Here is a 23,064-nt window from a genome sequence, read left to right as displayed (position 1 = left end):
ATCATTCACTAAATTTTTAACATGAAGTAATTATAAAAAATTGATGACTTAGCACTTGAACCAGTCATCAGTGAGACTAAAAGTCATTACTATCTTTTGATTACTAGAAACTCTGGAAGGAGAACCAAAAAATCACATCATAAACCATAAATTGGATTTAAATCGGTTTTGCGGTATTTGCGAACATTTGTTTTTAAAAACTGTAATCTTCATTAAATGCTCTAGAGATTCTCCAGCATCACTACCGATTCCCCAATTAGCGGACTCTGTCCCGAACTGACATTTTGGGAATTAGTATTAAAAGTGTGTCAAAAGTGATAAAATTGATAATTAGGTTTGTCATCTCGTTGTGATGTCACATCCCAGAAACCGATAAGGAAAGTACAGTGGCTGCTGCGTGCTCCGGAATAGGGAGAGCAAACTCAAAATTTCAAAGATAAAATCGCGAGAGGATTGTATAATCTACTCTTTTCATTTCGTGTGCTGCCGACTACGAAATGCGGCGGAAACTGCTTCTCTTACTTTGTTTTATTGGGCTCTTTAGCTTGATCTCCACTGCTCCTGCACCGAATAATGTTGGTTTGGAATCTGAATTCACAGGTTTGTCTACTTTTTAATAATGACGCTAGACTGCACATTCCCCCATAATTTGAAAAATTGATACTATATGTGCTTACAAAAAGTTAAACTAGGTGCGAATTTCCCTTGTGAATTTTGAATTTCTATGTGAAGCTGAGAATGTCCCACTCAACAAGCTACTTGATCTCCAAAATTGAAAGTAATCTAACGTGAAAATGTGAGAATTTTGGCATTTTTTATTGCCACTATGGCTCACTGAGCCGTTAAAGCTAAGCTTGTTACAAAATAGACTAGAAGGAACAATATAGTAATTTCTCATTTCAGAGGGACATGCTGAAACTATAAATTTGGAAGAAGTCGAATTCAATCATCCATCAATCTTGCCGGAACACCCAGATAATTTTAGACAGGATAAACTTGCAGCCAGGTTATTTCTTTTTTAGTTCAAAATCAAAATATTTAAAATCAAGTTCTTAAATTTACAGTATTTTAATTTTGGTGAAAAGTGCAAAAATTATTGAACATATAATTACACTACTCTTTGCCTCATTTGAGTTTGGAATCGTAATTTTTTTACTACGACGTAAAATGGTTTTGGCAAAAAAAGTTGTTATAGAACAAAAATCACTCGAAACATTGTTTTCAAATGTTCAATTTTATTGCAAAAATTGATAAGAAAAGTTTCGTAAAGATGCCGTATCTTGCATGTGACAGCTATCAACTATTCTGAAATTTTTATTCTAGAACTCATTGTGCTCTGAAAACATAATCATTACAAAAAATAATGAAAAATGAATTTCCAGAAAACGCCAAAGCCTTTATGTAACAAAAACACGTCTCCCACCAAATCTGTATGCCATTGACTATAGTCTATGGTTCCAACCATACTTCCCAAGCCCTGGAGTTCAATATGCACCAGGTACTAAACTTTTTATTACTTTTTCGAATGATGCAAGTTAACATCAGTATTACAGAGAAAAACTTCACATTCGACGGAAGAGCATCGATACAAGTGGAAGCATTGGTCGCATCGGACAGATTCATTCTGAATGCCTATAACTTTAAAATTCAAAGCTACAAAGTGGTTGATATCGATGGAACTGTAGTGCCAATCAACTCAATTTGTAAGGAATTGAACGTATATTGATAAAAAATACAAGAAAAGATTTATAGCACAAGATGACACTACGCAACAGTTATCACTGATTACAAATGCAAATGGTGTGGTCGCTGGTCAAATTTACAACATCGAATTTGTCTACACCGGTATTATCAATCCATACACGGATGGAGGGGTTTACTACACTTCATATAATGATCCACAAGGAAATACACAGTAAGGGGAAACAATGTAGAAAAGTGGTGGCGAAATTCTGTAACTTTGTGCAAGTAAACTCTCCAGAAAACATACAATTTATTGTTAGATTAAGAGTATATCGGTTAAGGGAGCGACCTCTGCTTTTTAAAAACTCGAAATTGGAAAATAAAATTCTAATTAAGAGTACCGTACTTTGACAGATTGATTATTATGTAGTCGATTTGCCGAAATTTTTGAAGCTCTTTTTTTATCGCTCATCACTTGTTAAATGTTTTGGGCAACATAATTGTCGAATTGCCAAGGTAGGCATAAAACAACATTTTTGGGGCCTGCCACCTACGTGTCTATAAAAAACACTGAGCCCAGCCAGTGCTGATATACTTCAAGAAACGATAGCTGAAGTCAATATTTTCACACTGATTTCTTGATTCGACTCAACCTCTTTTTAGCTACATGATTGCTACACATATGGAACCGTTCTCCGCTAGAAAAGTCTTCCCATCTCTTGACGAACCATCTTACAAAGCGGTAAGTGTTACAGAATAATCTTAGACAAAACAACTAAAATTAATGAAAAATTATTCTGTGACACTTTCAGAAATTCACAATCACTGTGCAATACCCAGCTTCCCAAGTTGCTCTTTCAAATATGATGGAAACAGAACCTACAAAAATTGAGTATGATTATCAAACAATTATTTTTAAAGACTTTATTTAAATTTTTTGCAGTAATATATGGAGCACAATTACATTCCCACAAACACCAAAAATGTCTTCATATCTCATTGCATTTGCAGTGGGGCCTTATGTGAATTCTCAATATGTCAATAAGCATAACACTTTGACAAGAGCATGGGGATGGCCTGGAACTGAACAATATCTTCAGTTCGCTGCTCAAAATGCTGGAGAATGCTTGTACCAATTAGGAGAGTATACTGGAATTAAATTCCCACTCTCAAAGGCTGACCAACTCGGAATGCCTGAATTCTTGGCAGGTGCTATGGAGAACTGGGGATTGATAATCTACAAATACCAATATATTGCGTATAATCCAACGGTATTTCTATTGAAAAAATGTAGAAAATGAAATGGAAAAATGGGATTTTAGACAATGACGACGAGAAATATGGAAGCAGCTGCTAAAGTTATGTGTCATGAATTGGCTCATCAATGGTTTGGAGATCTTGTGACAACTGCGTGGTGGGATGATTTGTTCTTGAATGAAGGATTCGCTGATTATTTTATGACTTTTATACAAAAATCTGTCTACCCACAGCAAGCAACTTATTTGGTAAGTTTTTGGGATTCAATCCTAGATTCAGTTTCATTTTAGACTGTTGGCTCATATTTGACACCAACAAGATTTTACATTAATTTTTCAAAATAAATTTTAAAACTGACAGAGAAATCTGCTTATCGTAAATCTCCACAAGCGTATATCTAAAATTAGAAAAATTTTAAATAACTTTTACAAATTGATAATCTGTTCCTCTTCAAATGCAAAGTTTATTCGATTTCAGGACACTCTTCAAGTGCTTGACGAGCTTCAAGTTGGGCTCACCGCAGACGTCCGATATGATGCTCATCCATTAGTTTATCCGGATGGACCTGCATTCGATGATATCACATACAACAAGGGAGCTTCAATGCTTCGAATGCTTTCAGATGTTCTAGGAGCTGATGTTTTCAAACAAGGAATTCGAGCATATTTACAAAAGATGCAATACTCAAATGCAAATGATTTTGACTTGTTCTCCACCTTAACTGATGTAAGTGTTTTTAACTAATTGGAGTAATTAAGTAAGCCCTATTTTTTCAGACCGCAAAATCAAATAATATATTGGATTGGTGTGGTCTTCCATTGAATGTGACAGATTTCATGCAACCATACATACATCAAACCAATCATCCACTTATTCGATACAATAACAATCAGAAAATCGGAGGATCAACTTTCAGCCAAGAACCGTTCTTGGATATTTCCGATTTGACTGCAACTCCATGGAATTACACTTGGTCAATTCCATTAACATCTGCCAATTTAAGACATGCGGATCCTTATAAACAGTGGCTTCCAAGACAACAAGGATGTGCAAATATGAATGAAAATATTCAAGAGGAACGTATCAAAGAGCCCAATAAGAGAGCTGTTCAATGGGAGCTCACTTCGATCACTTCAGCCACTTATGGAAGGTTAGTTTTATTCTAAAAGTTGAGCATTGTCTTGTGGGAAGGTTTAAAACTATTCATTTGGTGTTGAAATAACCAAATATTGCAGTAAAACATCCTTTAAAAAATTGAAACTTCTGCATTCATAGTCAAAAGTGGCTATTATTCATTTTTTACCTAACATATATTTCGACGTTACCAGCATTTTTTCCAAGAGTTTAATATTTTAATTGCATTTGAATTGTTCATAGTGTTAATGGCTTAAGATTATAGGAGTTTGAACTTGCAGCAATTTTCGAAATTATTTTAAAAAAACAAAATTTGTTTTTTTTTAATTGGCAATGTGCCAAAAATTTGGCTGAAATCAGTTTTAACAAATAATTATCAACGAATGACCACTTCAGAATCATCTACGACGACATCGGTTTTGATCGAATTCTGAAATTAATCAAGCAAGACGATATCAACGATAATTTGAAGTTGACTCTTCTTGCCGATGAATATAATTACATGCTGTAAGATTTCCATTCTTGTTTCGAGCAGAATAACTTAAACTTTCAGACGTGAAAAGAAAGCAAACCGCCCATTCGGATATAATCGTTTTTTGGACTTGGCAAAAGTTATATTCAACACCCAATCGTTCACTAACTATCCATCCTATGGAGTTTTTGCCCAAGCTCAACCAGTACTGGAACAAATTGCTCAACTGTATAGAGATGGAATCGATGCCGAATTTGTGCCGGTAAAAAACTTTTGTAGATGAATTATTTGAAGTCTCAAATATATTTTTTAGAGATTGTACAAACTTTTCTTCCAAAATTCATACAACCAACTAAAATGGCAAGATACATCAATTTGGGATACAGAGTGAGTTTTGAGAAATCCAATGACAGTAAATATACAAAATAACTTCAGTACATTCTCGGAGGTTTTTCTTCCATTTGCTGTTCGTTATGATATTGGTGATGTACAAAACCGCACTTTGAATATGTTCGCAAATGTGAAATCAGCGTGTATCAACAGTCTGAATGGAACTGCATGGTGTAATCCGTATTCAACAAATCTCCGCAAAGCGATTTACTGTGGAGCTGCCAAATATGCTCCAGCAACTTCAGATTATTTCTTCCAAATGCTTCACTCGTACAATAAGGAAGTCATCACCAATCCTTACTTCTATCAAGAATACATGGCATTGTTAGAAGGCATGAGTTGTACACAGAGCCCTGCTACTCTTAAAGTGTTAGTTTAAAGTAGCACAATATATTTTCATTAGATAGTTTTATTTCAGATTGATTCGTTTGTTCACAACATCCACCCTGAATCCTTCCACTATTTTTGGATTTTTGAAATACAACCCCGCAGCTTCAGATGTTTTGTACAACTATTTCATGGCAAATCCTCAAGTATTGACAAAAACCAAATTTTCGTAATTTCTGAATAACACTATTATTTAAGCTTGTCAACTCAACGATGCTAGATGCTTATTTGGATGCCATGACTTATAATTGGAATTCTTACTTTAGAGAAGGACAACTCTCGACTTTGATGAATACATTGACTTTGACAAATGATCAATTCGATATTTTTGACTTTTATATAAATCGAGTAAGCTTAATGGTAAGTTTTATCATAAATAGTTTAATGTGGATTGTCTCTTTAAGAGATTTTAAGTTCTGTATTTCAGTTTGAATACAAGAGTACTTATGCTCTGCCAACCTATAACTGGCTGTACGATAATTTGGTTGTTATTGGAAAAACACCATGGGAAAAGACGTAGGATCCTGATAATACCGTATTCAACGTAATTAATTTTTAAGACCAAATATAGATGCAGTGTTTCCATATTATAAACTGGACCTTCAAGTAAACATTCCGGGGTCCGGACCTTACCAATGGTATGAAAACATGACATTTTCGGCAACATCAACTGTCACTTTCCAACTTGTCTCTCCAACGAGTTCTATCACAATTAACGCTCATCGTTTGATGTTCGATCCAGTAAGCATACGTCTCTACAACGAGAATGATGAAAACGCCCATACGCCAATTCCAATTGATTTTTCAAAAGTGATGAAGGATTACGATAAAGGAACTGTAACAATTCCAACAATGAACAATACTGTCTTATATCCAAATCAGTACAGTTTGTTCATTGAGTATACAGGATTTATTTTCCAAAATCCAGACGAAGGAGACGCATCGAATACCTATTTGGGTGGATTGAATAATAGAAAAGGGTAAGTACAACTTATTGTGACGTTAGGATAGTTTTCGAAACATACTTTTTCTCATTATAAGTAGTATTCCAGATGGATATTTACAACTGACTTTGAAGGAGGTCCAGGCGCCCGTTCACTTCTCCCATGTTGGGATGAACCAAGCTATAAGGGACAATTTGAAGTAAGCGTGTTCCATCCAACCGACATGATTGCTTTGTCAAATGAAGTTGATATTCAAAGAACAATTTATGACAACGGATGGACCACTACCAAATTTGCAACAACAAATCAAATGGTGAGCTGAAAAACCTTTTTCATAAATAAAACACTTTCCCAACTTTTTCAGTCAACATATCTTCTTGCTCTCTGTGTTGGCCACTTCTCAAATCTGGCGACCGTAACACGAACAGGTGTCTTAACAAGAGTTTGGACATGGTCTGGAATGGAACAATATGGAGAATTTGCACTCAATGTCACAGCAGGAACAATTGATTTTATGGAAAACTATTTCAGCTACGACTTCCCGTTAAAGAAACTCGGTAAATTTGTGTTCAGATGTGTCAGAAATTACTTGACAAATAATTGATACTAGCCATTTGCTGGCAATTTTTAGTGCGAAGTCTGAGCCCAAAAAGTTTAAATTGGAGTTGAAGTTGGCAAAAGTTGGGTTGCACCTTTTTTGGAAAAAATGTTTTTTTTAATTTAAAATAAGTCTCGTTTAAAATTTGTAACCATAAGAAATACATTGAAAAGAACAGGATCAAACTTGAAAATTCTTGGCAAAATCGTACCCAACTGTTGCAAAATTGAAGAATGCATTCAAGATTTAGTTCAAGATTTGGTTCAAGATTTCACGCTCAAATTGAATACCACATTTCAGATGTCATGGCACTTCCGGAGTACACGATGAATGCTGGTGCAATGGAAAATTGGGGACTTATCATTGGAGAGTACAGCCTGTTCATGTTCGATCCTGACTATGCAACAACTCGAGATATAACAGAAGTAGCTGAAACAACAGCTCATGAAGTTGTGCACCAATGGTTTGGCGATATTGTAACCCTTGATTGGTGGAATGATATCTTCCTAAACGAAGGATTCGCACAATACTGGTTTGCCAATGGAATCGATAACACATTCCCAGAGCAACATGCCTATTCGATCGTAAGAAGCTACTTAAAGTTGTCTTTTATTGAAATTCATGTTTCTTCCAGGACTATAACCGTTTCTACATGAACCATATTGCACTAAAATACGACTGTATTCCTGGAGTTGCTAAACCAGTCATCAGTGATACTCCACCAGTATTTGGAATTGAACCATACTACAAAGGAAGTGCTCTTTTGAATCTGCTCAACAATGTTTTGACTCCAGCAGTTTTCCAAGAAGGATTGTCTAGTTATCTAACACAATATGGATACGTTAATGCTAGTCCGAGAAATTTATGGACTTCTTTGACTGTGGTAAGCGTGCAAAATGAAGCAACGGACAAATTTCTTCTATTTCTTCACTATATTTAAAAAAATCTTTAGTTTCCATGCCAAAAATTTGTCAAAAATTGGCCAAGATTTACTTTAGTAAAAGTACAATTTTCAGGCTGCACAAAGACACAATATAACCGATTGGAATGGTCAACCTCTAGATGTATCTTCATTTATGGACCCCTATACTCTTCAAACCTCATATCCAATCATTACCCTCACTCTTCGTGGAACATCTACAGTTCAAGCTAACCAACAATCATGTATGAGCGATGAAACTCTCTGGAATGTGCCCCTTTTTACTCAAACCCCCGGGGCACTAGGTAAGAAATGAAATTCTTCTGTACATATAAGCATCTATAAACTTTCAGACTTCAACTGGTTTGTGAATTTCACCGGTGGAAACGATGCAACTTGGCTTCGACCATTGCCAACTGGTTACCGAGTTGATAATGCGGGTAGTACGGTATGAAAAGTGTAAAGTTTTGTAGAAATAATACATAATAATTTCAGAGTTTCGCTAGAATAAACTACGATGATAAGTCCTGGTATAGCATTCAGGCTCAACTTCTCTCAAATATGAACACAATGTCTTCTACGACAAGAGCAATGCTGCTCGATGATGCTAACTTTTTCTATCAGTCTGGCCGCTGGGAGATGACAAAATTCCTGGATTTGACATTGTATCTTGTAAACGAGGATTCACTTGCACCATGGGAACAGGCTATCGAGTTCTTCACTGAAATGTTAAATAGATTCCAATACCAACCAGAAATTGATACTGTAAGAAACTATGTTATTCAAATTACGAAAAACGCAGTGTCCAAGTTCCAATGGAACACGAATGGCCTTTGGGCAAACGAGTAAGTTGGTTTCAAAAAGTTAAGAAAAACATTGTTCTCTAAATAAATTTTTCAGTCGAATTGTACAACTCCTAGTAAACGTCAATAACTTGGCTGTTAATCGACAATCTAGGCAGGTTGCTCTAACTTTGTTCAACAACTTTGTATTGAAATGCAAGTACTCGCTTTCTGGAACTGGAAAGTGCTCAGGGTAGTTTTGAAAGAAGTAATATATCAATTGAGAATTTATTTCCAGAATTCATCCAAATCTTCGACAACCCACTTATTGTTATGGCCTTCGTCAAAGTAATAATATCGATGATTTTACAACAGTGAACAACCTATACTCGTGGTTTGTACAAAATGCTGGCTACTTGCAAACAGATGGATCTAATCTTTTGAATGCTCTGGGATGCGTACAAAATCTTGATTTGCAAAAGACGTTAGTTTAAGGTTTAATTGTCAAGTTACTAATTCAAAACAATAGTAAGACAAAACTTCCTATAACAAAGCTTTGTTGGAAGATTGACAACGATTTCCATTTTTCAAATAATTGTGCCAATTTTCCCGAAAAATTCAACATTTTGCAACATGAAAAATGTTGAATTTTTTGGGAAAATTAAAGATTGCTTGGCTTTTTTTTGATCAGGAAAAAATTGTCAACGTCTCAAAATCTTACTAAAAATTGGAATATTTTTGTCGGAGATGTTGTACAGATTTTACTGCAATTTTGGAAAAATTTAATTTCATAGTATATTTTTATCACGTTATAACAAAAATTGCAAAATTGCAGTAAAATCTGTACAACATCTCCGACAAATATATTCCAATTTTTAGTAAGATTTTGAGACGTTGACAATTTTTTCCTGATCAAAAAAAGCCAAGCAATCTTTAATTTTTAAAAAAAATAAAAACATACATAAGGGGATCCTTTGACTCAAGAAAAAAATAATTCATGCAATTTTCAGAATGCTTCGATCAATTCTGAGTGGAGATTATCCACCATCACTTCTCAATTCAATTGCAGTTCATGATGATTCATCAGATGTTCTTTACAATTTCTTGCTGGATAATACTCAAGATGTACTCACCAGTATCTCATAATTTATCTATATTAAAATCCAAATTTTCAGATTCTCAATGCTCCGTTTGACTTCTCTCTATACGTCAAAGCCATGTTCCAAAATTGGTCAACTTCAAACCAACTAGAATTGGCAAAGGATTTCCAGAATTCTTCCAATTATAATCTTCTTAATGCGGCTCAAAAGAACATTTATAAACAAGGAATTTTAACAGTTAATAGCAATGCCAACTGGATGTTGATCTACAAAACTCCGTTCCTTGAGTGGATTCAGAAGAATTTTGGAGCACCTAATTTGTAAATGTTGAATATTTTCTAGTATTATTTAGCAATTGAAAATAAATTTTAAAAAATAAATAATTAAACGTGTATTGCTATTTTTATTTTTATTTTTTTAAACGTTTTTTTTGCGATCTCCTCCCCCCAAACCAAGATATCAATTTATTTTTCAATTTGTCGAGAATGGCAAACAACCGTTCAACCTATGGAAACGTCAACAATAAAAGTAAGATTTTTTGCAGTTTTTCAGATTTCTCTCACTTCAGAAATTAATTTCAGGTGATCTAAATGTAGACGATATAATTGTAAAAATCCTGAACATTGGATCAGGCGGGAACAATTTCGAAGCAATTATGAGCCAGAAGACACTTGTTTCCTTGTTGGATGCAGCCAAGTAAGAATAAGCCGTGTGCCTGAAGGATGCCTGCCTGCCTACGTTTTATCTACTTGCATATTTACGTCAATACTTTATGCCCACCTTTTACCTACCTCATGACTACTTCAAACCTATTCAAATGCTTACTGAAGGCTTTTCTACGTGCCAGCCTACCTGCCTACCTACATGTTTTCTACTCACGCGAGACAGCCTATGGGCCTTTCTGTGCCTGTCTACGTGCCTACTTGAAGTCTATACCTTTCCTACCTATCTACGGGTCCTCCTAGGAGCCTTCGGCATGTCTGTCAACGCGTGTACCTAAGTGTCTACGACTGACTGCTTTAGGAAAATGCCTATATGTTTTGGCAAGAATAAGGAATGGAGCTTCGGACGCTTTTTTGTCCGTTTCCACACTTCTAGTTTGGAAAATAATAATTTTATACAATCTATTTTTTTCAGGGATGTATTCATGAAACAAGGTGCAATGCTCGAACTTGAAGCTCCTGTGAAGATCTGTGGTGACGTACATGGTCAATATTCGGATGTTCTTCGCCTTTTCGATCGTGGAGGATTCCCACCATTGGTCAACTACTTGTTTCTGGGGGATTACGTCGATCGCGGACAACAAAGTCTAGAAGTTGCCTGTCTGTTCCTGGCCTACAAAGTCAAATTTCCCGGGAACTTCTTCATGTTACGCGGGAATCACGAGTGCGGATCCATTAACCGTGTCTATGGATTTTTGGATGAAGTTCAACGGAAATATGGAGCAAAGGGTGGAACAACAATGTGGAATTGCTTTCAAGTTAGTGTTTTGATTTTTAAAATTAAATTTAAAATGTTTGTTCCAGATTTGTTTTGCGTATATGCCGTACACTGCTCTGGTCTCCGGAAGAATTCTTTGTATGCACGGTGGAATCAGTAAACGGATGAACAATTTGAATCAACTTCGCAATCTTCAAAGACCGGTTTTAGAAGTCGCTAATCCGAGCGTCGAAATAGATATCCTCTGGTCAGATCCTGACTCAACAGTTGATGATTTTGTGGACAGTACCCGTGGAGTTGGTCAAGTTTTTGGAGCAAAAGCATTGACAGCTATAATGAATAAACTGGACGTTGATTTGGTTGCACGTGCACATCAAGTAGTTCAAGATGGATATGAATTCTTCAACAACAAACGTCTTGTCACAATTTTCTCAGCTCCTCATTACTGTGGAGAATTTGACAATGCGGCTGCGATGATGAATGTTGACAAGAACTTGACTTGCTCCTTCCAGGTAAATTTTAGAAAGAATGAAAAGAGTATTAAATTATTTCATTTCAGATCATGAGACCCTCCATCGATGCAAAAAAGTGAACTACAAGTGAAGAAAGCAAAAGAATTCTCAATTTATGCATGTATTTTATTTCTGTGAAAATATTTTGAATAAATTTGAAATTCTAAAGCTCAACATAATAAATACATATTTTTTACCCAGCTTTCAATTGATTAACATATCTACTCGCCTTTTCCTGCCTACGTGCCTATTCACCTACACTTCGCATGTATTTTCTTGAAAATCCATTGATTATCCGAATGCCGGAAGCCCAATATATGTCAGCTTAATTTGGAGTCCTAGTACATTTAATTTTACAAGAATGTGAAAGATTTTGTTAACAATAGTTTATTCCTTTCAAATCAATGATTTATGGAGCCTGGAAACCCCCGGTGTGCATTAGGGTCCAGTTGACTTCGGATAGCCAGATTCTGCTCACAAGAATGTACTTGAAGAGCTCAACTGAAAATTCAATTTTTGTTGGTTTTTTAATACCTAATTCTTTCAAATACCCGCAATAAAGAACGCGGCTCCAATTTCAACACAGAACCCGGCGACGACCCCGAAAACAAAGCGAAAGTCTGGGGAAGTCATATTTCCGTAATGTTCAGGACGAAAATGAGTTCCGTTCTTTTCTATTGCTTCTATTTCTCCCGATGCAAAGAAGCTGGCAGACACGACTGGGAACAGTAGAAATGGGATCACTGATAGAATTGTTGCAGTCATCTCAAAAATTGAGAATTTGTTGGTTGGTTAGCAGGTGATTTTGTTTCAAAACTTTGGCCATATTGACATCATACAGAACACTAGATATTCAACTAGAAAATTGCTCTGATTTTTATACTTAAAACTTATAGTCAGAGCTTCTGAATTGGTTTAGAAATCGCGCCTCTCTTTAAGAGCATGGAGCAAAAAATCTTACAGTGAGTCTTTGAGCCCATTTGAGGTGTTTAACGTCTCGCTTGGCAACGGCGAAAATCAAGAAACCATTGAAGAATAGGTAGGCAATTGGAATCAGAGACAGGAAAATGCCGTGAGGGCCATAGTAAAATTGAGCTCCTGAACGAAGGATTCCGGCCGATGCGAGAGCATAAATCACTGGACGAATTGGTAGGCACCCAATTTTCATGACGGCTGAAACGGCGTTGTCAGTTAAATTGTACTTGATAAAACAGCAAATAAATTATAAACACTAAGAATTATAATGGCGATTGAAGAAGACAAAAAAAAGTTTATCTGAAAACGAAAGGCGGAGCTTTTCAAGTTTTCAAGAAAATGAAGTCAGGTGTATATGATTATAGGTTATGTTCATCACCATAGTAACCCATCGACCAACGTTCATTCAAAAAACTGAAAAAAAGGTTTATTCAAGCATGAGGAAATGATTGGGCCAAGAAAATTTGCGAACAAATTAATTTACGAACAACACTTCGCTACGAGATATTCGAGCGCAGAAAGCAATCCATTCTCTTGATCTGCGCACAGAAAAGGGAGACGAGTCCCAGTCGAGCGAGGAGAAACGAGAATGAAAGGTGCGAATGTGTGAAAATTATTTTTCACAGACAAGCTTGAGTGTCTAATAATTATTTTCAATTCTTCGGCCACCGGTAGACATAAAGGATATATTTTCAATTTTTTCAATTTGAGAAAATCTTTATTAGTTTTCTTTTTTTTCATGACTGAAAGTATATATTCAAAAGAGAACTATGATAGATGCCGGGCGTGTGAAAAAAAATATGCAGACAGAAAATAAATTAGAAAATAAGGTAGATAATGATATATCAAGATTAAGCAACAATTTTGATGTCATTTGGATTCTTTTCAGGAATTGGCTCCTCGATCTTCTTCTGCTCTGGCTCTGGCATTTGGTTGTCAAAGTACTGGAACGGGAATGTCGCGAGGACACAGATACGCCTCATTTCACCTGAAATATTGTAGCGAGAATATCATACAAAATTCAACTATCCTTACCATACAAAAATATTGCAAAGCATCCCTGAGCTAGAAGTCCCACAGTCATTTTAGTGTGGAACAGATCTGAATTGAACAATCCATTGCACGCGTGTCTTTTTGGATCACAATCCTCGTATGTTGAAGTAACCGCCGTGAGGAACACTGGGGCAGTTGCAAACCCATAGAAAATCCAACCGAAGTGGAGACACTGAGAATAAATGTTTAATCGCGCCCGGCCAGCATATATTCTGTCCTACCGATATGAAGATCTGGAATCTCTGGAGAGATTTTTTCATTTTCAACGTGACAACGATGTTGAACAGGGCAAACGCAATGGTGAGAAGAAATTGATTCAAAAAGTATGGATAGTATTTAGGGATGTAATAAATGAGTCCTCCATTGAAGACGACAATCATGAGTTCCACGAAGAAATTTGTGAACCAAAGCCTCTTGAACTCCCGTTTCACAATCTGTAAAATTCAAAAAATGATGCTCAAGCGGTGATTGTAATTGCAACATACCTGTCCTTTTTCTTCCGAAGACATTTCCTGCATTTTCGCTTCAATTGCAGCTTGATCGTCCATCGCAGTTATCAGAAAATGAGAAGTTCTAGAAAACGTCAATAATAAGAATAGTGCCCGAGCAGCGCGAGCACGAGATTCTGACTGTTGCCAAGACAACACACACGGCTCTGTCTAAAAAACGTTGATATCTCAGCTTTGAGGCAACGAGGCGAGCTAACAACAATATCACATGTTATGTGTGAAATTATCTTTCGAACTGGAAACATAGGTGAGATTCTAGGGAGAGAAAATTTTGAGCATAAAGAAGACTATTTGTTAAAAGTTTTAAGTTAAAGGTGGAGTAGGGAAAATGTGAAAAACAACTCCAATGGTGTTAAAATGAACGAATATTATAATAAAACTTTTCAAAATTTTTTAAAAACTTCAAATTTTTTAAACATTTTTTTGTCAAAAAAATGACAATTGCTGAGTTTTTGCCACCACTCAATTGCACATTTTTTGCAACTTTTTGCACATTTTCTGCACATTTTTTGCACATTTTTTGCACATTTTTTTGCACATTTTTTGCACATTTTGTGCACTTTTTTGCATTTTTATGCACATTTATTGCACATTTTTCTGCTTGAATTCATCGGATGTGAAACTTTTTAAAATTTGGTTTTCAAAATCTGAAAGAACACAAAAAATGTGCAAAAAAACTAGTATTTTATAAAGCAGTATTTTCCAATTTTTAAAAATTAATATCTGGCTTCAAACTAACTTTTTCAGAAATCCCTGTAGCCATTTTGTTGCAAATTTTGTGTTCTTTCAGAATTTTAAAACCAAATTTGGAAAAAGTTCTTATCCGCTGAGTTCAAGCAGGAAAAATGTGCCAAAAATGTGCCAAAATTGTGTAAAAAATGGGCAAAAATTGTGCTAAAAACGTGACATTATTATAGACATTTGTAAAAAATACACAACTATTAACAAAATTTTATTGAAAAAAAAAATTTTCAATAGCAAAATCAAATGGATCTGCTTCTCCCCCAAACACGTCTGAATTCTCTACATCTGAGAATAATTTCATCTCTAGATTCATCAAATTCTATCAATGTTCCACTTTGTCCTTCAACATCAGTAAAATATCTGCTTGGATTTGTTTCAATGAGAGAAAGGTTTTCTCCAATAATTATTTGTTTTTTGTCTTCAAAAAGCCCTTCGATTAGTGTGAGAACTAGTAGGAGAACTAAAATTTATAAAGTGTTTTCATGAATATACTGAATTGAATTGATTACCTGATAGGTTTCCCAGCTCAACCATAACCCACTTTCCGCTACTGAAAACACCAAGAAATAGGAAAAATTCAGCAGCTTCAATGATCTGAAATTAATTTTTGTTTACTAGCCGTGTAGAAACTTCTAATATTTTGAAACATTTGAAACACTCCAGACTCTTTCATTCCAATTTATTAAATTTTAAATATGTATAGCTGACGAAATCTTTTAGTTTCCAATTTCAAAGCTTGGGAAAATTGGGAAAATTTGGGAAAAATGCCAAGTTGCAAAACTTAAAAAAAGTAAGGTAGATATAAAACAGTGGGGGACTTACAATTAGACTGAACATAACCAAACATTTTTAAAAACTGTCAAAATTTGGAATTTTCAATATTTGGAAATAACTCACTAAAGATCCGCATGAGCAAAACAAGAAGATGTTGTAATTTTTCACAGCTCCAGCAGAATAGTACATTGGGATCAAAAAAGCAATGCCAGCAATAGAAAAGTAAGTAATGAACAAAGCGACTTTCGCAAGAATTTTATAGTGTTGTTCAACAGCTGAGATGTTGGAAAGTTTAGAAAGAATTAAACAGCCAATTAGGATGCATGCTATGATTTTTTTGAAGATTCGCTTCAAACTTTGATATTCTGGGGATGCAGATACAGGCATCTCAAGCTCAGAATTTTCATGTTAACTTACATATTTCCCTTTTTATACAACACGAAACCCCCCGACAAAAAATATTTAAGAGGAAGTAAAACATAGTTCGTGGCAATTATTTATACCATTAATTCGGCACATACCGTAGGAGGTTCCGCCAACTTGTGCACAACTTTTCTTGGAGCTTTTGTTTCTGCTGTAATCGGAAATTGAAAAACTAAAGAAAACGTTGATATGATATCTCAAAACTCATTAGAACCTACTCCAAAATGTTAAGATTTTTCAGAATTTTTTGTCAAAGTTTCGGTAAACTGCCAAATTTCTCAAAAATTAAAGATTTTCAAAATGTTTCCAGCATTGCAGCAGTAGCATGCTCAAACAGCAGTGAAAAAGTTTGTTTTTTTGCTATTTTATTCGATTTTATCAGCTGAAAATGCAGCAGAATTTCGGATAAGTTGTGCTTCGACAAAATTTGACTTGATCACTTTTACATGAGCCACGACCAATCTGCAATAAGCGAATTTCTATGCAAAATTGCAGTCTTCTCTGAAATGTTTCCAAAAAATTTTGCAGATTCAATTTATTTCCCAGACAACTCCGATTGAACTTATATGTTATTGCCAATTTGAGAAATGATTTCTGCTCATTTTTTCCAGCTAAAAATATAATACTCTAATATATTTCCCATTCTCCTTTTTGTCACATTTTGTATCCACATAACAAATATATACGCGGCCCAAAAAAGTTTTGAGCTGTGAGGACATAAATCTACAGTATGAATGTATTTTTCCTAGCAACCAGAACACAACACAGCTCGTCGTGTGCTTATATTCGTACTTCAAAAGAGTGGAATATTCTCTAGAATACTCAAGGAATATGGGTGAAGTTACCCGGATTTTTTGTCCTGCGTTTCTATCGGTAATTGTTTAATTTCAATTTTAGTTTTTAAATCTAAACTTCCAAATTTATTCTGAAGATTCATAAATTTTTTCAATTTTCTGTCGAAAAGTACTATGAAGAGGGTTTATTTACTTCTGGTACAAATAATTTTTTAATTAAAAAATATGTTTATAACGGATTAAAATTTTCGCAAATATAAAAATAAATTCTTTGCTTTTAATTTCTGATCAGCTTGAAAAAAAGTTTTTATAGAAACTATTTTAATATTAATAAAAATTTTCAGCTCTCAACAATCTCTCATACTCGTGCTCTAATTCTGGCATTTGATTTCCAATGTCTTGCAGTTTTCTTTTTGATGTTTCTAATTGATCCAAATCCCCATCTGAGAATCTATTTCATGTTTTACATTTCTCTATTTACACTTCCAACTGCATACGTTGTGGTTTTCGGTGATCGAATTTGGATGAGAGTGGCCTTTGTATGTCAGGTGATATCATGACTAGAAATACAGAAACCATCGAAATATATTATTTTTTAAGCTAACGAGAATGGTATTCATTGGATTCCACAATGTTTTTTACCCAATTTTTGTTGCTGCATACATTGCGATTGGCTACGAAAACCATCACCCGGGAACTACTTCAGATGAGATTCTCATGCATTCAACTTCCTATGGTGCCATTATATTTTTTATGAGCTTGACCGCTTCGTTGTGAAGATATTCATTTTTCATGGTCAAAAATTCAATTTTCTTTCAGGGGAACCTGCAAAACTTTTCCAAATCTACCGCCTTCAAATGATGCTCAAAACAACTCCAGATGTTTCAGTCGACGGATCTGAAGTTGACCTGGAAGATGATAAATATGAATCATCCGTAACTAAAACTGAAACTGAAACCATAGGGAGCTGCAATTCAGGAGACGCTGTTCTTGTTAACAATATCTAGGATATTTAAATGTTTCGAATAAATTTCCTTCTGTTAATGTTGACTTGTTTTATTTTGGAAGTATAATTAGGAAAAAAATTATTCGAAATTTGAAGCTTGTACCGACCACTACGGCGAAGATCGTGGCGAGACCTGAAGTTTCACATTTGTGTAGCAAAATATTTTAAAAAGGTCATATAAGTAACACCATTTGGATGATAAAAACACAAATAGATATGTAAGTATAATATACTTCAGTTTAATGATTTCAGTAGTTCCAGGTTGAAGGAATCTGAAAATAAAAAGATATAACTACAGTACGACCAACTTCAATAGGACCCCCTCCTAATTTTGGATGTTTCAGTCTGCCTGAACATTTTCATGAAAAACAGTTGATACCATTCGATTTTAAATGTCTAAAAACCAAATTTCAAAGATCACCACGAACCTCACCAATGTACTCACAGTGACGTCACAAGTTCATTATATACTTTAAGCCTTGTTTGCCACATTTACAAACGATTTTTCGAAAAAATAAGTTAAATTATCGATCCTATGTTAAGATTGCCGAAAAATTTTGAACGTGGTAAAAACTACCACACTCATTTGCGCGAAAATTTACACGCAAAATTGAAAAAAAATGTACGAAAGGTTTTCTAATTTTCTTAGTTATATTCGATTTATTGACGGTTTTCTCTTATTTAGGACAGAATGGCAAATATTGGATTCTAAAACTTGCCTTTAGGTTTCCAATCTTCAGAAGTCGCACTCAAATCGTACTTCTTCAAAAAAGTGTTCTGAAAGATCTCGAAGTGCACTCGATTCTTTTCCCGCTCCCAGATGAATGACTCTGTAACTATTCATATTGCAGAATTCAAAATACACAATCAACCTGAGTAAATAATCATCAAATTGATAAAAGAAATCACTAATCCAATGGCAAAACATATTTGATAACTCTCGAAATATCCAGGAAGAAGGAGATACAGAAATATTGATTCCATGTGAAATACCCAAAATATGATAACTTGATCTTCAAGTTGACAAATTGATACTTGTGAACTATTGTCCAATTAGTAAATTCAGTCCAAATATCTTTTAGCATCGATATATTCAGACAAAGTATCACCAAATGAGCAGCAATCAATATCTGCGCAAGTCCATTTGATTTTGGCTCAATTCGAAAAATGGCGGCGTAGATCGCAATTTTGATAAGGCCGACCATAATACGTAACCCAAAATGAGCTCGATGCAAGAATGCTTTCACATCATTTCTATTCAAATTGAATTCCTCAATAACATCTGGGTCCGATTGATGAACTACATCCAGGTGAATTATTTTTGGTTGGGCCTCAACGAAAACTCCCTTTTCGCGGAGCCATTTCTCAACAGCTGTACTATCCGCTATTAATGCATCAGGTACGATGATACTATTTATTAAGCTCGATGATTCTGAAAATTTAAATATTTAGAGTTGAAAAATCGAAATATAAATGAAAAATAATTATAAATTTTTTAAGAATACCGTCATGATCGCAATCAGGTGCTATATATAGTTTCATTGAAGCTTCTAGCGGAATTTTTTGACGCGAGGATGACATGGAAACAAGATATACTAGTCACATAGGTTGATTATCACATGCTTACAATGGGGCGGAGCACAGGTAATCAGTGTAATCAGCTCGTATACCTTTCTCTTTCTCATTTGGAAATTGGTTTGTTACACACCTTTTTAACAATCACATGCTTTTCAATCGAGTACTAATGGAGCCTCCAAATGTATCCAATGCTGATCAAATATTGCAATTAAAGAAATGGATAACATTTATTCAAAGATTGACCATTTTTCTAGACATCTCCTTGATCGTCACTGATTCGTTTACCTACTTTAACTTTGTACAAAAAGATATTCCTGTCTCTGATAGAGTCACCGATAAAATTGTCATACTGTGCTACATCGCTGTTCCAGTTTACATATATTTTCGAGCTGTTCACATTTTTTGTCACTATAAAATAATTCGAGACGTTCATCACCGTACCATTCTCGGGACGAATGGAACACAAATTCTTGTCAAAAGTCTCATCGGAAGCCGAGTTTACATCGCCATCTTCGGGTCCTTCTTCATAAATTCTGTATTTGGGTTTTTGATTGGAAACCCATGGAAAGGGATTGCTGCTTCTCTACTACACTTTGGTGGCAATGTATTTCTGGTAAAAAGTAAGTAATTGCTTTGATGAAATTGTGAACATATTTATTTCAGACCAATGTGAAATCGCACAACTTGCAATCGAAATGAAACGTCGTATGCAGCCGCACAAGGAACCATCAGATCTCGAAAAACAAATTTATGTCATCAATTTCAATGCCCAATGAGAATAAGAATGTTTTGTACTTGAGAACTTTATCCTTCCAACTTCATTTTTCCATTTTTCAGCGATTTTTAAAAAGTTTAGAATCTTTTCTACTTTACTATTAGTAATTGAGAAAATAGGATTTTCAAAAAAAAAATCACATAAATTGAACATTATTTCTGTTGTAGTCTCCAATTTTAAACATTATTGCCTTTAACAAAATTCATGAACTCTAATTATAAACCTCCTAGTTGAAATTTTACATTGTTGCAGTCACTTTAAAAGTGTCTGCCTGATGTTAGAAAACTCTATAAACCACAAAAATGAATCAGATCTCGGACCCCAAGAGATTCCTTCATTATGGAAAATGATTCATATCCACTATTTTTTATTAATTCATGATTTCAAAAAAATATATAAACTTTTAAATGAAGTCAATGATAAACAAAGTTGGTTTTCGATAGATCAAAACGTCACGAGTTAATTTATAATTTAACGGAGATTGTCTTCTCAAAATTTGAAATCAAACCAGGAATAACCTTAGTAAAGCTGGCCCACCCATTCTGGCCATCTTGCTGCTCTTCTCAAAAGTTCCTATTTTCGGATGGACTCTTTTTTTTCAGAACAACATCTTCAGATTCTATTTAGTGGATGTGTTCTTACGTCAAGTGCAATTTTAATTTTCTCCGTTTTTTTTTCGATAAACTTTCCTTCAGAGTTTTATGACAATTGGATGTTGAGAACTGCTCTTCAACACAAGAGCAGTGTTCTAGAGGAATGTGGAATATTTTTGAAATGGGTGTCAAAAACGTTGTGGTTTTTTTGTAAACGTTTATCCGTTCAAAATGAAAGTTGGATTTGATAACCGTCTTGTTTCGAAGTTTATGTTCACACCAGGTTATTAAATAAATTAAAGCGGCAAAACTTGGCTCTGACCCGGCCAATTTGTTATCTGCATTTTTTTTCCATGTACATCCTGCTTCCAATAACAAATTTAGGTTAGGAAATGATTCTGAAAGCTTGAACGCCTTTGTGGAAGTTTTTACCAACCTCGAAATATGTCAAAAAATAAGCTGTGAACACTTCAGCTTAAGTTTTTGCACTGTCCTATTCAAAGAGTAATTCTAAAATCAAAACATATGACTCTATTTCCACAAATCACTCACTTTCCTGCGCAGAAAAACTTTAACTACTTTTCTAAGAAGTCTCAGAATTCAGATTTTCAGACAAATATTTCCAATGCACTGTTTTCTCTAAAGAATGTGCAATAACAGGTGTGTTTGTAGTTTCATCTTCTTACACAAACAATACATTGTTTTTGATCAACAAGGTTTATTGAACGGTTAGCTATCATATTTTAAAATGGAGGGATGATTATATACATTTGAGATAACATTTAAGATTTCTGGAAATTTTCGAAGTTGCATATGTGGACGAGTGCAGCATAGAATGGCGGAAGATCACTGAGAAGTTGGACAGCATAGGTATTTTACCTGGCTGTCTGAGTACCCCATTGAACAGTACTCGGTTGGACTTGGAACTTCTGAAAGTCACATTTTTGTTTCTTGGAAATCTGAAAAATTTGAGTTAATAATTCTCACCTCCATTTTCGCAAGCCGGTACCCCTGGGCACAATCGCATTATGTTCTTTATGATAGCAGTTCCGCACACCCTACGAACGTGAAGCTCTGAATGAGCATCAGTGACTTGAGCCAGAATGATAGAGAGAATAATAAGAAGAACGAACATTATCGAAATTCCAGAAATCCGGATGTTCGGATTCAACAGTGCAAAGACACTTTTTATAGTACAGGATGGGCGGAGAGTTGTATTGTACAAGAATGTTGAGAGATTCCGCCTTCTTTTTTAATATAAACTAAATGTTAAGCTTTTCTTAATCTTCTTTATAGAATACAAATGTTCGGAACATGTAATCCAAATATATCATGTTTCAGAGCACACATCTGGGAACAGAAATTGCAGCTTTACTAAAAATATGTTTCTAACATCTCCGATGAAGAACACCTGATTCAAATTGTATACACATGTGTGATAATCCGTTGGCATTGCAAAGTCGTGTCGTGTGACAAACTCTGGAGATGTTCTAAATTGGAATTTCTAAATTTTTGCAATATTGGGTAAAACTTTTGCAACCTTGTGTGTCAAACTTTGTTAAACTTTTGCAATTTCCTGCCAAGTTCTTGCAACTTTCTGCCAAATATTTGCAACTAATAAGGTTCCAATAATTCACCAAGTTGTTGGTTTTTTTTTAAATTTATAATTTTTTCTGATTTGTTCAGTTTAGGCCGCCAATTTACGTATGCTCTAAGGTACGTTTCTAACATTTTTAAAACCTTACAGGAATCTGTAAAATGTTAGGAATCTGTAAAATCGAACAAAAAACTTTAAAAAAACTGATTTAGTGTTTTATCACAGCGACTGCACTTATCAACAAAAAATAAATCCGAACCCCTACATCCAATCAGATCTATGTGACATTAGCATCAATAAGTCATCAAGTATTTTTTTTGATAAAAATCTATATTGTATTGCAAGCAGGAAATGCCAGGGCTCCGTCACAAAATGAAACACAATCGGATCTTTGGCGTTGAATAAGGGGCTTCTTTGACACGTAATATGAACAATTAGATGATTTTTGCGTAGTGACAATAAGTATTTGGTTCCAGAAAAGGGTGCTCTGAATTGGGTGGACTATGCTTTTCGTGTTTCGAGTCCTAAATTGAAACTATGTAATTCTTTGTTCAAAAATATTTCTACACTTCGAACCTTTTTTTTTAAATTAAAAATGGAGTTTCGATTGTAGAAATATTGTTTA

The 23,064-nt window shown here is 34.8% G+C and overlaps 8 protein-coding genes and 2 non-coding genes across 10 annotated transcripts; 5 read left to right on the top strand and 5 right to left on the bottom strand.

Moving 5' to 3' along the window:
* The first annotated feature begins 383 nt into the window (after window positions 1-383).
* T16G12.1 (Putative aminopeptidase-2) lies at window positions 384-10,060 on the top strand. The gene is made up of 30 exons (NM_066829.4): window positions 384-600; window positions 904-1,006; window positions 1,383-1,498; window positions 1,554-1,703; window positions 1,753-1,915; window positions 2,347-2,425; window positions 2,496-2,575; window positions 2,627-2,954; window positions 3,006-3,188; window positions 3,418-3,666; window positions 3,717-4,090; window positions 4,471-4,581; window positions 4,628-4,808; window positions 4,860-4,933; window positions 4,982-5,305; window positions 5,355-5,469; window positions 5,522-5,683; window positions 5,751-5,839; window positions 5,884-6,303; window positions 6,376-6,580; window positions 6,632-6,824; window positions 7,166-7,449; window positions 7,500-7,748; window positions 7,882-8,089; window positions 8,138-8,232; window positions 8,280-8,629; window positions 8,685-8,819; window positions 8,865-9,050; window positions 9,577-9,691; window positions 9,742-10,060. Exons 1-30 carry the CDS (start codon window positions 498-500, stop codon window positions 9,988-9,990), a joined length of 5,673 nt encoding a protein of 1,890 aa, NP_499230.2. The 5' UTR covers window positions 384-497; the 3' UTR covers window positions 9,991-10,060.
* mir-1020 lies at window positions 2,426-2,495 on the top strand. Its single transcript, NR_023963.2, has one exon. It is a non-coding gene; the product is annotated as a pre-microRNA mir-1020 (primary transcript).
* An 83-nt stretch (window positions 10,061-10,143) lies between the features above and the next one.
* T16G12.7 (Serine/threonine-protein phosphatase) lies at window positions 10,144-11,783 on the top strand. Its single transcript, NM_066828.3, has 5 exons — window positions 10,144-10,194; window positions 10,248-10,362; window positions 10,804-11,146; window positions 11,193-11,618; window positions 11,666-11,783. The coding sequence occupies exons 1-5, from the start codon at window positions 10,152-10,154 to the stop codon at window positions 11,696-11,698; spliced, it is 960 nt and encodes a 319-aa protein (NP_499229.1). The 5' UTR covers window positions 10,144-10,151; the 3' UTR covers window positions 11,699-11,783.
* Window positions 11,784-11,993: 210 nt separating this feature from the next.
* On the bottom strand, window positions 11,994-12,791 carry M04D8.7 (DUF2700 domain-containing protein). Its single transcript, NM_066827.2, has 3 exons — window positions 12,580-12,791; window positions 12,170-12,383; window positions 11,994-12,119 (listed from the first exon to the last, which is right to left on the bottom strand). The coding sequence occupies exons 1-3, from the start codon at window positions 12,784-12,786 to the stop codon at window positions 12,028-12,030; spliced, it is 513 nt and encodes a 170-aa protein (NP_499228.1). The 5' UTR covers window positions 12,787-12,791; the 3' UTR covers window positions 11,994-12,027.
* Window positions 12,792-13,284: 493 nt separating this feature from the next.
* xbx-3 (X-BoX promoter element regulated) lies at window positions 13,285-14,296 on the bottom strand. Its single transcript, NM_066826.2, has 4 exons — window positions 14,132-14,296; window positions 13,868-14,080; window positions 13,629-13,818; window positions 13,285-13,581 (listed from the first exon to the last, which is right to left on the bottom strand). Exons 1-4 carry the CDS (start codon window positions 14,192-14,194, stop codon window positions 13,445-13,447), a joined length of 603 nt encoding a protein of 200 aa, NP_499227.1. The 5' UTR covers window positions 14,195-14,296; the 3' UTR covers window positions 13,285-13,444.
* Window positions 14,297-15,138: 842 nt separating this feature from the next.
* Window positions 15,139-16,060, bottom strand: M04D8.8 (DUF805 domain-containing protein; the record flags this gene model as incomplete). Its single annotated transcript, NM_001027521.1, has 3 exons — window positions 15,139-15,359; window positions 15,409-15,493; window positions 15,797-16,060. The coding sequence occupies 3 exons, from the start codon at window positions 16,058-16,060 to the stop codon at window positions 15,139-15,141; spliced, it is 570 nt and encodes a 189-aa protein (NP_001022692.1).
* Window positions 16,061-16,832: 772 nt separating this feature from the next.
* On the bottom strand, window positions 16,833-16,853 carry 21ur-14960. Its single transcript, NR_052675.1, has one exon.
* A 74-nt stretch (window positions 16,854-16,927) lies between these two features.
* Window positions 16,928-17,897, top strand: M04D8.5 (Serpentine Receptor, class H; the record flags this gene model as incomplete). The annotated part of the gene is made up of 4 exons (NM_066825.1): window positions 16,928-16,969; window positions 17,235-17,438; window positions 17,491-17,626; window positions 17,710-17,897. The coding sequence occupies 4 exons, from the start codon at window positions 16,928-16,930 to the stop codon at window positions 17,895-17,897; spliced, it is 570 nt and encodes a 189-aa protein (NP_499226.1).
* Window positions 17,898-19,591: 1,694 nt separating this feature from the next.
* Window positions 19,592-20,941, top strand: M04D8.4 (RDD domain-containing protein). Its single transcript, NM_066824.3, has 2 exons — window positions 19,592-20,094; window positions 20,138-20,941. Exons 1-2 carry the CDS (start codon window positions 19,641-19,643, stop codon window positions 20,248-20,250), a joined length of 567 nt encoding a protein of 188 aa, NP_499225.2. The 5' UTR covers window positions 19,592-19,640; the 3' UTR covers window positions 20,251-20,941.
* A 602-nt stretch (window positions 20,942-21,543) lies between these two features.
* Window positions 21,544-21,994, bottom strand: ins-23 (putative insulin-like peptide alpha-type 3). The gene is made up of 2 exons (NM_066823.2): window positions 21,830-21,994; window positions 21,544-21,771 (listed from the first exon to the last, which is right to left on the bottom strand). Exons 1-2 carry the CDS (start codon window positions 21,975-21,977, stop codon window positions 21,689-21,691), a joined length of 231 nt encoding a protein of 76 aa, NP_499224.1. The 5' UTR covers window positions 21,978-21,994; the 3' UTR covers window positions 21,544-21,688.
* Window positions 21,995-23,064: the final 1,070 nt, after the last annotated feature.

Source organism: Caenorhabditis elegans, chromosome III (genome assembly GCF_000002985.6).
Source record: "Caenorhabditis elegans chromosome III".
In the NCBI taxonomy this organism is placed as follows: domain Eukaryota; kingdom Metazoa; phylum Nematoda; class Chromadorea; order Rhabditida; family Rhabditidae; genus Caenorhabditis; species Caenorhabditis elegans.
Note: the sequence above shows the minus strand (reverse complement) of the source record. Positions and strands in the feature narration are given on the sequence as shown.